Source organism: Marmota monax, unplaced genomic scaffold, assembly GCF_021218885.2.
Source record: "Marmota monax isolate L192 unplaced genomic scaffold, Marmota_monax_Labrador192_F-V1.1 WCK01_AAM20220418_F8-fsc00068, whole genome shotgun sequence".
In the NCBI taxonomy this organism is placed as follows: Eukaryota; Metazoa; Chordata; class Mammalia; order Rodentia; family Sciuridae; genus Marmota; species Marmota monax.
This window is the reverse complement of record NW_026692352.1, coordinates 7,524,513-7,541,636: the sequence shown is the minus strand read 5'-3', so window position 1 is coordinate 7,541,636 and position 17,124 is coordinate 7,524,513. Positions and strand designations below refer to the sequence as shown.

The following is a 17,124-nucleotide window of genomic DNA, read 5'->3' as shown; positions in this document are numbered from 1 at the left end:
ATTTTCTTACCTAGAACTCAAAACAATTCTTAGAGGAAGGGAATCAGAGTTGAGGTGATTATCCTCAATGTATTGATGAGGAGACTAAAAGAGAACTTGTGATTGGTCAAAGTCAGTAAATGACAATTAAGCCTAAAGCTTTGGTTCTTGGAATTCAAGTCAAATTATGCTAGCCTGAATAGGTAGTGTTTGACTAGGTAATGGCATTTAGCCTGGACCATAGTCAGTCAGTAGCAAATGGAAAGAACTCTTGGTGTCCTGCTACAGCGTCCATATTAGCCTCTCCCTCTCTCCCCCCTCACTTTCTGCTGTCTGCAGTGATCACTGTGAGGTCCATAAGCACCATCCCATCCTCTAGGATGGCCTGAAGAACTCACCTTTCTGATACCAGTCCTAATTATAAGGATTTACTAAATGTTTTTAGGTTAACATGTTGCTTTTCAGACAAGAAAACCCAATCCTTAGCTGTTACAGAAAGCTGCAGCAAAACCAGATACCTTACCTATTTGGAAACCCGCTCCAAAGTGATTTTTTCTAACTTGGGATAGGGAATGAAAGTGGCCAAAATGTTTTAAAGGATCATTTTTTTTCTTTTTAATGATTGACTGGATCCTTTTATTGGATCTTTTTTTTTTTTTTTTAAGGATTAACTGCAGCAAACTGTTTGTCTTGAAAAAGTAATAGGGTTTGTTTCCATAAAAATTTGAATCATTCTTTCTTTAGATTTCTTGCTTCTCTGGAAAGACAATTTAGTTCTATTAGATGCTCATTTTCTTGTCCACTAAGCAGGAAAAAGGGAAAACATCTCTGGGGAATGAATATTTAGCAAACAACTTAAAGCATATATATGGGATGTAGTAACCTATTGCTGACTTTTATGGTTTGAAGACAAAGTACTTTTCTACCCACTGGATTCTCTTTCCCTCTTTTCACATTCATTGAGCACCAAGTCTGTGTGTCAAGCACTATGCTTGGCACTGGGGATTCTGGACTTTCAATCAAGTTCACAAACTTCTAGATACACACAGGTACATGTGTGCATGTGCACTCACATGCATAAACACACATACACAATTTTAACATCTTCATACAAGGTAGCATGTCATAAGTTCCAAAAGACAGGTATAATTATGATCATATGGGACTTTAAAAAAGGGAAAAGTATAATTTGGTTTGAAAATGAGGTTTTTTTCAGCCTGATAAAGAGCATAAGTGTTTTTCAAATGTATGGAATTGATGCAGGATATTCTAGATGGAGAGGAGATCCTGAACAAAGGCAGGGGGAACATGGAGAGTATGCAGGAATACAGTGGGAGTAAGATGGGGGTCAGAGAATGAAAATTCTCAGTGTTGGGCTAAGGAATAGTTCTAGGCAATAAGGAGCCATTTATGTTTTTGAACAGGGAAGTTATCCAATGTGTAATAGGTAAAATTAATCTGGTTATATGTACAGAATAAATTAAGATAAAATATGGAGGGCTGGGATTGTAGCTCAGTGGTAGAGCACTTGCCTAGCACGTGTGAGGCACTGGGTTCGATTCTCAGCACCACATATAAATAAATAAAATAAAGGTCGATCAACAACTAAAAAAAAAATTTGTTTTTAAAAGATAAAATGTGGAGTTATATAATCTCGACTTTGCTATTGAATAACTGTGCATGCAAGTCACATATCCTGTGTGATCACAATTTCTTCATCTTTTAAAGAGCTAGTGATACTTAACATACATATGCCTCTGAGGATTAAATAAAATAACAAATTTCAGAATACCTTATATAGTATCAGACACAGAAAAATGGATGCAAAGTGCCTGGGAAACTGAAGTATACCTTATATTTGTATTACGTGGAAATTTGTTTTACTTATACAAATACACTGTCAAGATCATACATAAACATTAGGGATCTCATTCCTCTTTTCTTTCTGCCCTACACTTCAGTACTAGGAATTGAACCCAGGGACACTCAATCACTGAACTATATCCTTAGTTTTTAAAAAAATTTATTCTGAAACAGGATCTCCCTAAGTTACTGAACCTAGCCTTGTACTTGTAATCCCCCTGCCTTAGCCTCCCAAGTTGCTGAGATTGTCAACATGCACCACAGTGCACAGCATCTTTCCTTTTTTTCTTAATTTGGTCAACTCTCATTTATTTTTACATATTACATTTAAAAAAATAACCTCCCCACTATGTGAAATTTCTGTACATCACCAGATTTGGTGTTCCTGTAGCTCTTTGCTTGAACTTCTTTTCTAGCATCTTTTTTATTTTGTGATTTTAAAGTATTTTGTTTACATTTATCATTAAACTTTGATGTATAACAAAATGGCATCTATGGCTTAGTTTCTGATTCAGTAGGTTTGGGGTGGAGCTTGAAAATATTTATTTCCAATGAGTTTCCTGAAAATGTTGATGCTTCTTGCTTGGGGACTTCAGTTTGAAAACCATTTGTCTAACTGATAAATTATGAATTACTTGAGGGCCCAGACTGTATCTGAATCTTATTCATCTTTGTTTCCTTAGTATTTAAGTTTTGATACTGAGTAAGTGCTCAGTAAATGCTGAATGACTAATTGCACATCAAATATATTGGATTTCAGGTCGCCATAAAACAGATGAATCTTCAGCAGCAACCGAAGAAAGAACTGATTATCAATGAGATCCTGGTTATGAGGGAAAACAAGAATCCAAATATTGTGAACTACTTGGACAGGTATGGAGTGGTGGGTCCTGTCAAAAGAATGGGAACTTTGGAACCAATGGGTTAGAGGAGGGGGCAACAAAGCACTCTGAACTGCTTCCATTTAAGTATTTATTGTGGTGCTGAGCTCTCTGAATCCCATTTCACATAATGCTTGATATCTCTGATTGCTGGAACATCCTTCTGGGTGAAGCTGAACCCTGCCATCCTGTATCTTCTAACAGTTGATCCTACTACTTCTTGTTCTGCATCAGGGAAACCCTACAGCTCATCTGCCTCTGTCAAACATCTGTCCTTCATTCTATATCCCAGACCTTTCCTCCCTTATCCTGCTCACCCTTCTGACTAACTCCTGGTTTTTCTTTATTCTTTTAAAATGTGATGCTCAGTATTGGATGTTTCATTTGAGATCTGACCACTATAGAGAGAGTGGGACTCTTTCTAAACTTAATACAATTAGATTTTGTAAAGAAAAAAAAAAATCTCTGTGTAAGCACAGAAGAGCATGTTCCATAAAATAAGTGGGACAAAATATGTGATATTTTTCCCAAAATGTATGTGTTACCTTTGAAATGGGATTTTTGAAGGCACGTTGACATAGCATGTAGCCACAAAGTGTTTGAGATAACCTGAATGTGGTTTGCATTGTCTTAGCTTTAACAGTGATATGTCAGAGCCAGGAAGATTGGCTGTGTTTGTCAGTGCCCAAATATAGTCACTTAGACCTTCATATTCTTCTCCTAATTAGTCTAAGCTGACAGTTGTCTTTTCATTATGGGTGAGAGGCCATAAATGTGTGTTCTTCATCAGGGAATGAATAGGCTCAGGCAGTGGAGGGCTTTTTACACAGTCTTGATTTTTTGGTTCATGTCTTAATTCATTTGGGATACCATTACAAAATTCCAGAGACTAGGTAACTTATAAACTACACAGATTTATTCCTTAAAGCTCTGTAAACTGGAAAGTCCAAGATCAATGTGTCAGCAGATTCACTGTCTGGTGAAGGCCTAAGGCTGGTTCATAGATGATGCCATCTTGTTGTGTCCTTACATGGTGGAAAATGTGAGGCAACCCTCTGAGGCCTTTTATAAAGGTGTTAATTCTTTATGGGCCTTAATAATTTACAAGACTTGGGCTGGGGATGTAACTCAGTGGCAGAGTCTTCGCCTAGCAAGGGTGAGGCCCTAGGTTTAATCCCCAGCACTGCCAAAAAAAAAAAAAAAAGGAAGACAGGAAAAGATTTTAAGACTTAATAGTTAAAAGATCAAGAGATTAGGATTTTAGGATTCAATCATACCTTTTGCTTGAGACGAATTTATCAAACTTGAAAAACAGTTTCTCCTTCTGCCTGGCAGTAATCCTGTTATCAGGAAGAAAAAAAGATGACATACTTCACAGCTCAAGCCAACCCAAGAAATGTTTTTCCAGCCTAGTTTCTTTGTCCAAGACTAACAGAAGAGTTTGTAGGGCTCTGAGCTAGCCTTGTTTTTATTTGTCCTATTCTACAGGTGAGAAAATATTAATTAGATAGGTTAAGTGACTATCGCATAGAAGGGCTGAGTGACCCAATCCCCGAGAACTGTCAGTTCTAACTCATGTCAGCCCATAATTTCTCCAGAGAGATGTTAATAAACTGTAGCCTGGTTAATCAGACTGGAATTTTTTCTTTACAGATAACTTTTTTTTTTTTTTTGGACACTCAAAGTAGAAGTCATTGGCAGCATAATAATGACTATGTGTACAACACTATAGCTTTTAAAATAATTATTACCATTATTTCATTTAATATTTACAATTACTTTATTGTACTCATGGATTTTTTCAGAAAATATGGGTATCTGCTGTGTTAGACTCTGGGGATAGAGTCTTAGACAAGACCTAGTACTTAATCTCATGGACCTCAGATCTGGTAGAATTCTTAGGAAGGTTTAGTGGTTCTCCCTTATGTTGGTAACATGGACTCCAGGTTTCATCTTTTTTGAATAGTTGCATACTCCCTACTTGGATGCTTCTAGAGATGTAGAAATCATGCCAGTCCTTTTAATTTTAGTAGGTATTTGTGTTGTGCTCAAATGTAATTTTATTGTCTCTTCAACCTGGTTTCCTTAGTTCTGCCTTTTGGGGCTTCCTAGAACATGTATACTTTTTTCCCCCCCTCCATGAGCATTCTTAAGAGATTTAAAGTTAATGATTCTGACTCCCAGATTCCTCTTTTCCCCAAAGTAAAGAACCCTAAACTTTTCCAGAACTGAGTGAGGTAGCATCATTGTCCATGTGCTTAGCCTTTGAAACCCAATGCAGTGGCTCTTTGTACTCTGACTATTCCTTCTCATGCTTTTTCTGTATTCCTACAGTTACCTTGTGGGAGATGAACTGTGGGTCGTCATGGAATACTTGGCTGGAGGCTCCTTAACAGATGTAGTAACAGAAACCTGTATGGATGAAGGTCAGATTGCAGCTGTGTGCCGTGAGGTAAGGCCAAGATCCAGCCTTGAGCAGGAAATAACTTCCACGTTTCTGTCCATGAAAGTTCCTGGCTATGTGGAAGCAGAAGAAATTAATGTTGACATGATTTATCATATTCATATAATATCTGTATAGTATCTATCATCATGATTTTTTCTTTACAGATAACTTTATTCAGCCCATTGTAGAAAAATGAGAAAATACCAGGAAGTATATATTCAACCACTCATAATTTCAGTCTTTAAAGATAACTATTATAAACATATCATAATAGTTTCTTTATTTCTTCTCTATGGACAGATATTTTAATCATAATTTTATTCTGCTTTTCTGCTTTATATGTGTGCCATGAAGAATATAAAGCAGGATAAGAAGGTAGTGGTAGGGAAAATACTATTTTATTTTTTCCATATCTTATTGGTTTATTATAATTAGACATAATGATGGGATGTATTGTTACATATTTGTATATACACACAATATAAAAATATAATTTGGCCAATATCGTTCCCCAGCAGGAAAAGTACTATTTTAGACAGAGCAGTCAGAGAAGGTTTCACCACAGATGTGAGTAAGCATCTGAATGATTTGTAGAAGCAAGCCCGCAAAAATCTAGAATAAAATACTTTGGAACAAAACAAATCAAAAACAAAGCTTAAATATTCTCCTTTCTCCTTATTGCTATTAAATGTCTAGGGTTTGTAATATGCTGGTGTAGGAGGAAAAACAAAAAGCACTCCACAAGGCTTCCAAGAGAAACAGTGTTCTCAGAGGATAGCCAAATCTTTACATTTCCATTAGAGAAAGAAGATGAAGGAGATATTCAGAGATGTTGAGGATATTGGGTGTTTTGTTGTTGAGAGACTGGAACTTTCCAATGTGCAATAATAGAAAAGTTAGGAAATTGGGGAAAGAGTAAAGGATTAACTGAGTTCCAAAATTTTAGGAGTCTGAGTATAATGGGTATGATAGATCTGATATTGTAAGACATGGAGGCACACAGATGAACTTGCATATTGTATATTTAGTTAATGTTAAAAAAAATATGTGAAATCAATACTACCCTAGAAAATATGATCACTTTTGCATTAATAACTTTAGGATATGGAATGCACATAAGTAAATTAGTGGAATTCATATCAGGCTGGAATTCTTTTTTTTTAATTTTTTTAATTTTTTAGTTATAGTTGGACACAACACCTTTATTTTATTTATTTATTTTTATGTGATGCTGAGGATCGAACCCAGGGCCTCACATGTGCTAGATGAGCATGCTGCTGCTGAGCCACAACCCCAGCCCCCAGGCTGGAATTCTTGAGAGTTCTTTCTTTGCTCTACCACCTAATGCATTGTTTCCCAACCTTCCTATCTCCTCCTTCAGGAGCCTTTTCAGATGTTTTACCCCCCCACAGTTATACCCTCCTCTCATGAAAATTTAATATCATAGATGTACTGTATAATTGTGTACATACGATGACCCTCTGGAGGGTCACAAGACATTATAATATCCCAGAAACCAACTTTCACTGGTTGAAAATGCATGCACGTGTGTACTTAGAGAAGTTATTTTGCTTCAAATTATTTTATCTGTAAAGTGGAAATTGCAAAACTAACATTGTATATGAATCAGAAAACATTTTGAAAAAAGTTTAAATGTTTAACATAAGTAGGTGGTATTACTTTCCTTAAAATCTAATACACATTATTATCCCCCTTTTTAAACTGCTTATTGAGTTTTAATTCATATCTTATATTACTCAACCGTTTAAAGTATATAATTCACTAGTTTTTAGTATATTCATAGTTACACAACTATCACCATAATGAATTTTAGATCATTTATCTCAATCCAAAACAAAAAACAAAAAAAAAACTTCAGGGGCTGGGGTTGTAACTCAGTGGTAGAGTGCTTACCTAGCACATGTGAGGCACTGGGTTAGATCTTTAGCACTACATACAAATAAATTAATAAAATAAAGGTATTGTGTCCATCTACAACTAAAAAAAAATAAATAAAAGAAACTTCATACCCAATAATAGTGTCTTCCCATATCCTGCACCACAACTAACCCTTTGCAACCACCAATCTGTTTTCTATCTCTGTTGTTTCCCTGTTCTGAAAATTTCATATAAATGGAATTCTATAATATGTGCTCTTTTGTGACAAGTTTCTTTCACTCAGCATGTTGAGAAGATTCAGCCATGTTGTATCATGTATCAGTACTTCATCCCCAGCCCCAGGAACCAACTGCTAAATAATATTCCATTTTATATATCCATGCATAGATATTTAGATTATTTTCTCTCTTTTCTTCTTCTTCTTTTTCGCTGATGGGGAAAATGCTGCTATGAATATTCATATACCAGTTTTTGTTTAGACATATGTTCTCATTCTCTTGGGTATTTATAAGTAGAATTGTTGGTCATATGGCAACTGTATATACTTAACATTTTGAGGAACTGCCAAAATGTTTTCTAAATTGGCTGTACCATTTTATATTTCCACCAACAATGTATGAAGGTTCCAATTTCACAAGATCATCCTTTTGCTCCTTAATTTTTTGGTACTAGGGATAGAATCCAGGGGACTTTACCACTGAGCTAAGTTTCTGAGGTTGTCCTTAGATTTGCGATTCTCCTGCCTCAGCTTTCCAAGTCACTGGGATTTTTATGTGCACCACTGCACCCAGCCTTGAAGCCTTGCTTAAGGAAATATCATAAGGTAAAAGACAGCATGGAATGTAAAAAGTATGCTTAGCTGGGAGATAGAAGAGTTGGTTCTAGATTTGGCTGTGCCTCTGATTTGGGGCAAGTCCTTTTATTCATGGGCGCTTATTTCCTATATTTTAAAATGAGGAGGATGGATTAGTTGATTTTTCTCTCAAGTTTTCTGTATTATATATTCTTCTTTTTCTCTTTCTTTACACTACTTAAATAGTGTCTGCAGGCTCTGGAGTTTTTACATTCAAATCAAGTCATTCACAGAGACATCAAGAGTGACAATATTCTGTTGGGAATGGACGGCTCTGTCAAGCTAAGTAAGTAGGACTCTGAGGAATAATACTTCTCTCCCTCTGTGGCCCTGACTCCTATAGGATGGCATCATATAATAAAGAGAGTCTATTATTTCATGGGAACTATGGCTTTTTTTATTATTCAGTATTATCATAGAACATCTTTTCATTATTTTTCCATCCTTTTATATCTTTAGAAAGGAAAAACAAATTGCTGAATATCTACTGTGTGTTGGGTCCTGTGTCAGCACCAAAGGAGCATTTTCCAACCTTCAAGAATTCTCAGATTACTACAAGAGACTTGTAATGAATAATTAGAAAAAAGTTTTGTATAATTTCATCATTCATTTATTTACTCAGCAAACTTTTTCTGAATGTCTATTATCTGCCAGCCCCTTTGTGGGTACAGATGAATAAGAATACAATCTTTTTTTTTTTTTTTTTTGGTACCGGAGATTGAACTTGGGGGCACTTGACCACTGAGCCACATCCCCAGCCTTATTTTGTATTTTATTTTGAAATAGGGTCCCATTGAGTTGCTTAGTGCCTCACCATTGCTGAGGCTGGCTTTGAACTTTCAATCCTCCTGCCTCAGCCTCCCAGGCTGCTGGCATTACAGGCACACTGCTGCACCCAGCAAGAATATATAGTTTTTACTATCAAAGGCCTCCTGATCTAAATGAATTTATAATTTCAATATAATGTGAAAAGAACACCAGGCAGAACAGTTTTTTCAAATATATAAAGAGAGTTGTCTAGACAAAGAGGTTGTGTCACAGGTAGATGAGAAGTTTATGAAAGGATTGTCAGCAGCCTCTGGCCTAATAAGGAACTGATGTTTTAAAAGCCAGGCCATAACTAGTTGTAGGTGATTGGGGCTCCTTTCAGGGACTTACGTTCAGAGAGTAAGGCAAGATTCTGGAGTATGGGAATGGTTTTCAAGAATAAAACAGAATTGGGCTAAGCAGGTAGGGCCAAAATGGGCTATTTTGATTTTAATGCCTAGTCCTTCTGGGTTGAGGAAAATGTAGGAAACTGATATGATGTTCCTTATATTCTTCCTGCTTCTCTTCAGGGGTGATCAGGAAATAGTCTAGGTATTGAGCATGAAGGTGGCAGTAAAGTAATTCTGATTTGGTGAGATAAGGGGTTGCAGAGCTGGGTGGCAGAATGACCCTGACACCTGTGGGTAGGCACACTATCAGCCCTTATTGAAGGAGTACCTAAATGCGTGACTTTCTTTAATTTTCCTTTTCTAGCTGATTTTGGATTCTGTGCACAGATAACCCCAGAGCAAAGCAAACGAAGCACTATGGTGGGAACTCCATATTGGATGGCACCAGAGGTTGTGACACGGAAAGCCTATGGGCCCAAGGTTGACATCTGGTCCCTGGGCATTATGGCCATTGAAATGATTGAAGGGGAGCCTCCATACCTCAATGAAAACCCTCTGAGAGTAAGTGTTACCAATCCTATTTCAAGGTATTTGCGCTATTGTCTCTAGTGCCTGGAAATGGGACTCGGGCTCTTCTTTCTCTATTACTTTAAACTTGAATATATCTTTTTTGAATAAAAGTAGGCCCTGTTGAACTTAAAATATAAATGCTGGGGCTGGGTATGTACCTCAGTGGTAGAGCACTTGCCTACCATATGCAGGGCTCTGAGTTGATCCCCAGTACTGCAAATAAAAATAACTATATACGTTTATATGCTGAAGAAAAAAATACTAAAAGCAATTCATTAATTTATTCAATGATTGAGTTTGTGTCGCATGCAAGAAATTGTTGTAATGATAGAAAGACAAATTAATGCATAGTAATTGATGATAAGTATGTGAAAAAAAGCAGAGTGAGAGGTAAGAAAGCAATGAGGAAGAAGGCAGAGTATGCTGTTGTATTTAGAGTAGAGAGAGAAATTCTCTCTTGTAGGTTATTTTAGCAGAAACCTAAAGGAAGTAAAGGAGTAAGTCATGAGATTAATCTTAGGCCAGGACTTGATTTGAAAGTGTGCTTGTGGTATTCTGAGGATAACCAGTGAGTGAGAAGGATGTAAAATGGTAGCCAAAGTCAGGGAACTAGTAGAGGAACCAGCAGGTATCACCTTGTAGGCCCTTATGAGAACTTGACTTTTATTCTACAGAGTTCAGAAATCATTGTAAAGTTTTAGCACTTTTATAGAAAATAGACTGTGAAAGACTATTGTTGTAGATCAGACAGAGTGGTGGCTTAGACATACTCAGGAAATGTCTTGAAGGAATAACTGACAAGATAGATTCTATATTAGAGAAAGTGGAATCCATAATGGCTCTGAGGTGTTAGGCCTGTATTGCTGAAAAATTCAGTTGCCATATGTTGAGATGGGGAAGAACATAGTAGTAAAGAGTGGCTTTTTTTTGTGGTAGCGCACACCTGTAATCTCAGCGACTTGAGAGGCTGAGGCAGGAGGATCACAGGTTCAAGTTCACCCTTAGCAACTTAGTGAGGCTCTGTTTCAAAAAATAAAAAGGGTTATTATAGCTCAGTGACAAAATGTCCCTAAGTTCCCATTACAGAGAGAGAAAGAGATGGCATCGAATATCTTGATTAAAAATGTTCATTCAGGGACTGGGATTGTGGCTCAGTAGTAGAGCGTGCGCCTTGCACTTGTGAGGCACTGGGTTTGATCCTCAGCACCACATAAAAATAAATAAAGGTACTATGTCCATCTACAACTAAAAAAAAAATTTAAAAAATTATTCATTCAATGAAATCATGGCTTTGCTGATAAATGGATGGAACTGGAGAATATTATGCTAAGTGAAAAAGTCAATCCCAAAGAACTAAAGGCTGAATGTTTTCTTTGATATGCAGATGCTAATTCACAATGGCGAGGTCAAAGAATAGAGATATTTTGGACTAGACAGAGGGAAGTGAAGGGAAGGGAAGGGGGATGGGGGTAGCATACATGGTCACATGGGTTTGAGTGATCCTTAAGTCATATTCTTTCCAGAACACCACAGCTGCTGCTTTGTATCCTAGATCATAGGATAGCAGTTAACCATATTTTTAGAGGGGGTTTCTGGGAGAACTTCATTTGGAGCTCAAAGTGATTCTTCACTTTTGTTGCTAGGCCTTGTACCTCATTGCCACTAATGGGACTCCAGAGCTTCAGAACCCAGAGAAGCTGTCATCTATTTTCCGGGACTTTTTGAACCGCTGTCTTGAGATGGATGTGGAAAAGAGAGGTTCGGCTAAAGAGCTATTGCAGGTAACTAGCCCCTCTGCAAGTAATCACCTAATTTGAGGAATTATTGACCAAACCTTTGAACTTTTTGAACTTCATTTTTGTCTGTAAGGTTTTATTTATTATAGAAGTAGGTTTTTCTCCTGCTAATTCCTATGCTCACCCTAGCCTTATTCTTGGGTCTTTGCTTATGATATTCCCTTAACCTCCTCCTCAGCCTATTAAAATTGTAGATATTCTCCTAGCTTAACTTTAGATCTACTTTATGATCGCCTATTGATCTTTGCCTGTATCTTTCTTTAGCACTTCCTTCGTTTTGTTTGAATTTTGAATTTGTCTTGCAGAGTTTGGGTCTGTGAGAGAAGCAGCTCTCTGACTTAAGTCTTAAACAAGTTAGACTTTATTGGAATAAATTCAAAAGTACATATGAGATCTGGGTTCTGCCAAGTGTAAACCATTAGTCTCTAGGATCCTTTGGGACTACATGACTCCTTATAGCAAATAGTACAATATAGAGTCCCTTTTGCCTTTCGTATGACTTGTGTTCTGGAAACCCTGGATATTGGGAGTACAAATACTATGCTAAGCCTGTGATTCGTGAATATATTTTTAATTAAGTAAAAAATTATAGTTATTGAAAGGTTAGTGCCCTCTAGAGTTTTCTTCCTGATATAATAATATAGCTAATAATAAATGCGTTATTAGATCTTTACCACTAGTAGTGTTTTATATTTATTTATAGTGTTTTATATATATATAGTAACATATTATACATATGTGTGTATATATGTCTCCCCCTGACCAGTGAGAGAAGTGGGGAAAGCACGCCCTGACTAGGACGAGCCAAGAGAGGTAAAGGTCGACTGGTGGCCTGCACCTAGCCCTCCCTCCCTCGCTGGAGGACAATCAGATGCACCAGGGAGACGAGTGGAAGCAGGATCTTGTTTATTGAGGAAGTACACACAACTTATATACTGCACAGGAGCCAATAAGGATAAAGGTCAGAGGAGTGGAGTGAGTTCACATCACCCATCCCCATAGTCAGCAAGGGAAGGCACGAGCTGTCCATGAGGGAGGAAGAGTCCTGGACATATCCTGGACATATCACCACCCACCCACAGCACCGCATCCTGGCTGATTGCCAGGAGCCATCCCAGCCACATGTGCGGCCCCAAGACCTGGAAGCAGGCAGCCATGCCATATATATATATATATTATAGTTATAGGTCCTGCTGTTCCCATTTTTTACAGGTGAAGAATGGAGATTTAGTAACTTTTCCATGATTATATACTTGACAAGTGATAGATCGAGGATTTCAGTCTATATCTGTTTGGCTTAAGTGTACATCCCCTTGGCCACTGTTCTTGCAGATTCAAAAAGTGTCAGAACTGGAAGGTCTCACATAGGGCTTATCTAATTTACTTTATTCAGAAGAGAAAAACTGAGTTTTCCCAGTTGGGTTTGGACCACATTGCTCTCTTACCTCAGAGAAGAGCTGTAGAAAATGTGATCTGAGAACACTGGTTCTTTAACTTGCTAGTATAGATTGTAAGTACTCAAAAACAAAACTTTTAGACTCTTAAATCGTGAATTTTTTACATTTATTTCTTCTGTGAGAACACATGTATGAAAAGAAATACATAGGATGATATATTTTCATGATTTAACCAATGTCTTCTATTCCTTTCATAGTTATAATAATGTCTTCTCAGTACTTCTTTATACCTTATCTTTGTCCCTGTAGAATTTGAATCAATTTTCAGCAAAGAATGTTTGTATATGTTCATATAAAGTCTGACTTAGCAAGGGAATTAAGTATAAGTGTGGCAATTAGATGTTATAATTGAGTTAAACATCATATTAGGTTCTCAGTTTCCTTTGCAGCTAGGACAGAAATGAAATCTGGGGCTGGGGTTGTAGCTTAGTGGTAGAGTGCTCACAAAATAAAGGTATTGTGTTCATCTACAACTAAAAAAAAATTTAAAAACAAAGAATTGAAATTCTGATAGTTCCTTGTATTTCTTATAATAAAGAAACATTCTACATCCTTAAGACACAAAACTTTTTCCCTACTAAATATAAAATTTAAAAATAATTAGATAAGAGTCTCTGAGTTACATTAAAAAAAACTGTTTTGCATTAATAGTTTTACTGAAAATGTAGATGCAGTTTTTATATGATGTTCCTCCTAAATGGTCCTATTTAAAAGCTGAGGGCATGACCCAAAACACAGCACAGTAAAAATGATTTGAGAAAAGACTAAGATGTTGAAATCTTCACTGAATTAGTTAGCCTTACTGGATTCAAGGATAGAACATTTTGAGCCAGGCATGATGGACAATGCCTATAGTCCTATCCACTTGGAAGACTGAACAGGAGGATCCCTTGAGCCCAGGAGTTCAGGGCCAGCCTAGCAACATAATGATACCTTATCTCTTTAAAACAAAGAAACAAAACCCTGCTAGGCATGGTGTTGCAAGCCTATAATCCCAATATTCAGGAGACTAAGGCAGGAGGGTCACAAGTTCAAGGTCAGTCTTTGAAACTAGACCCTGTCTTAAAATTTAAATAAATAAATAAAATGGGGCTGGGATGTACCCTAGTCATAGAATGCTCCTGGTTTCAATCCCCAACATAGGGGGCAGGGTGGGAAGAGAAAGTATTGCTTTTAAAATGAAATATTACATTGTACCACTAGGTCATAATCAGTCAATACCTTTCCCAAAGATAATTATTATTCTCATTATGACTATTGTTTAGTCTTATCTAATAAGAAACAAAATCATTTAATATGAGTTATCTTGTTGGGATGGTGCTGTGTGCCTGTAACCCCAGCCACTCAGGAGGCTGAGGCAGGAGGATCACAAACTTGAGGTCAGCCTCAGCAACTTGGTGAGATCCTTAACAACTTAGCAAGACCCCATCTCAAAATAAAAAATAAAGAAGGCTAGGTATGTAGCACAGAGGTAAAATGCCTCTGAGTTCAATCCCTGGCACCAAAAAGAAAAAAAAAAAGATAAAAACTGTTTGTATCTGACCTTTTTTATTCAACATGTCTGTGGGATTCTTTTTGTGGTCAGTTCATAAATTATTTATTCATTTTATTGCTGTATGATTTTTTTGTATAGCATCATATAAATGTAGCACTCTTCATTCTTCCATTCTTTTGAACATTTTGGTTCTTTCTAGTTATTGGCTTTTGTAAGTAAAACTTCTTTAAACATGCTTGAATGTGCCTTTTGGTGGTTACATAAATTCATTTCTCTTAGGAATATGCCTAGGATTGGAATTGCTTGAGTATAGGGTAGATGTATGTTTACGTGTAGGTAGTTACTGCCAGTTTTCCACAGTGGTTATCTCATAAAGATAACCTTCATTTGGGGATGATCTGAAGCTCTCCAGGCAGCACCTTGCATAAACATGGGTGCCTCTATGTCTTGTAATATGCTAAGGAAGAACAGTTAATAGTAATGTGGTTTTTGCTCTTTATCTCCTTTCTAGCATCAGTTCCTGAAGATTGCCAAGCCCCTCTCCAGCCTCACTCCACTGATTGCTGCAGCAAAGGAGGCAACCAAGAACAATCACTAAATCGCGTTCACCCCAGCCTCATTGTGCCAAGCCTTCTGTGAAATAAATGCTCATTTCAGAAATTCCAACCCCTGATGCCCTCTTCTCCTTGCCTTGCTTCTCCCATTTCCTGATCTAGTGCTCTCAAGATTTTGATCCTGGAAACCATGTGTACAGCACTGAAGAGAACTAAATTAGGTGACTTCTGATGGATGACCATTTCTAAATTGGATTTTCTTCTGATTTCTGGACATGAGGGTGGTTTATGATAAAGAGTTTACATGAATAAACCTTAGACCCCTATTTCTAAATAGCAAAATCTCAACCACCCCCACTTCTTGCCCCCCACAATCAGTTCTTGACTATATAAATTTAAGGTTTGATAACATTATTAATTTGCAACCTTGAGATTTCTTTAGTGCTTGCTTTTCTGTGACTGAATTGCTCAAACACCTCATTGAATTTGAAAACCAGAACAGCTTGGGAATGCCATGGGGTTTGATAATCTGCCAGGGACATGAAGTGGCTCAGCTTCCTGGACCATGACTTTGTTGCAGCTGATCCTGACATGGGAGAACTACTATGTTTTTCTTTGTGTGTGCTTCTAGCAGCTGTTTGGGAGGACCTTGACTTAGTAGTGCTCCCCATGCTGTTTCTTGTGAAATGGCCTTGGCTATGTAGCAGCTTTTGATTCCCTGCATCCCCTAGGCTGCTGCCCCCAATCTGTCCTTGTTTATAACACTGAGAGGTTTCCATGCTGAATGAGGGCAATGAGAAGTCAGGAGGAAAAAAATGCAGCTACTTTTAGAGCAAGGCTGGGCATGAGCACCTGTCCTGCTATATTTATGTGATGTTTCAAGAACTCAGCTTCTTTTTCTGTCTGGGATAAAGCACTGAAAGGAACTCAGATCTTCTGGTGGCCTAAATATTTAGGTCAAAGGAAAGGGTCTGCAAATCTGAGACTAAACATTAGTTTGGGATGGATTTGGTGACCTAAGATGATATCCTACCAGCTATAAAGGGACCCTGTTTTTAAGATGCATGGCCAATCTCTCTGCAAACAGAAATGCTTACACTGGGTGTTGGGGATGTATGCTACCTCCTGCAATCATTGTGGTTTTGGTCCTCCCACTATGGTAGGATGCCTGGCCAGCTTTGTGGCTTGTCATGTCAGCCCCACTGACTACCTTGTCATGCTCTGAGGTACCACTGCCTCAGTAGCACAAATTTCTATTTCCTTCAATAAAAGAAGATGAAAATATTCTACTTGGACTATGCCTTCCTTTCTTCCTGCTTTTCCTTTTTTTCTTTTCTGAATTTTTACACGAAATAATGAATATTTATTCTTCCTGAACCATTTGAGAGTAAGGTGCAGATAGGATGCCCTTTTACCCATGTATACTTCAATGTATATTCTTTCTTCTTGGTACTTATAAATTAAGGAAAATGGACCAAAAACATTTGTACTTTTTAAAGAATAATTATAAACACATACGTATCCACCACCCAAATAAAGAAATGGAACATCATCAGTGCCCCAGAACCGTCTGCATCTTGCTATTTCTTTTCTCATTACAGTCCCCACTCCAAGGGAGAATAACTAACCTGGTTTTTTAGTGAAATCACATTCTTAATATCTTTAAACTGTTAACATATCCATATGTATTAGTTCTGCCAGTGTTTGAACTTTAAACAAACATCATTTTTCCATTCAAATTTAAGAGAGATGTAGTTGTATATAGCAATGTTCATTTATTATTGTTGCTGTAAACATGTGAGATGAACATTTTAACTTGTCTGAGGCTAGTTCTCTGAGGACTGGCTCCCAAGGCTCTGAAGAACCTTGCAGAAATTGACTGGGGCCAAATGCTTAAGGCTGACAGCCTGGCAGAGTTCTCAAGTGGCTAATCAAGCCATAGGTTGTCCACAACTACAACAGTGAAGCTTGAGCCCCAGCCCTGATCACACTAGAAAAGTACTTCTTTCTCCAAGGTGGCTCAGCCAGTGTTCTGTTCATGTGGTACTATAACTGGATCCCAGCTCCTAATCATACTGAAGAGGCTAGTCCTTCCTAGGTATGCAAATTACAATCACTACAGCTCAAGGCTTGGAGTCCTCGTCCCAGAATATGACATCTGGGGCCTTCTAGAT

General features: G+C 37.5%; 1 protein-coding gene across 5 annotated transcripts in view; it reads left to right on the top strand.

Annotated features, from left to right (window-relative positions):
- The window catches only part of Pak1 (p21 (RAC1) activated kinase 1), a 148,868-nt gene extending 132,629 nt beyond the window's left edge, over positions 1-16,239 (top strand). For all 5 annotated transcript variants that reach the window (XM_058578564.1, XM_046442047.2, XM_046442049.2 and 2 more), the window contains exons 10-15: positions 2,603-2,715; positions 5,058-5,175; positions 8,108-8,207; positions 9,443-9,639; positions 11,292-11,429; positions 14,908-16,239. In XM_058578564.1, the coding sequence (XP_058434547.1) occupies positions 2,603-2,715; positions 5,058-5,175; positions 8,108-8,207; positions 9,443-9,639; positions 11,292-11,429; positions 14,908-14,994 (753 nt within the window). In that variant the 3' untranslated portion in view covers positions 14,995-16,239. The remainder of the gene's footprint in view (positions 1-2,602; positions 2,716-5,057; positions 5,176-8,107; positions 8,208-9,442; positions 9,640-11,291; positions 11,430-14,907) is intronic.
- Positions 16,240-17,124: the final 885 nt, after the last annotated feature.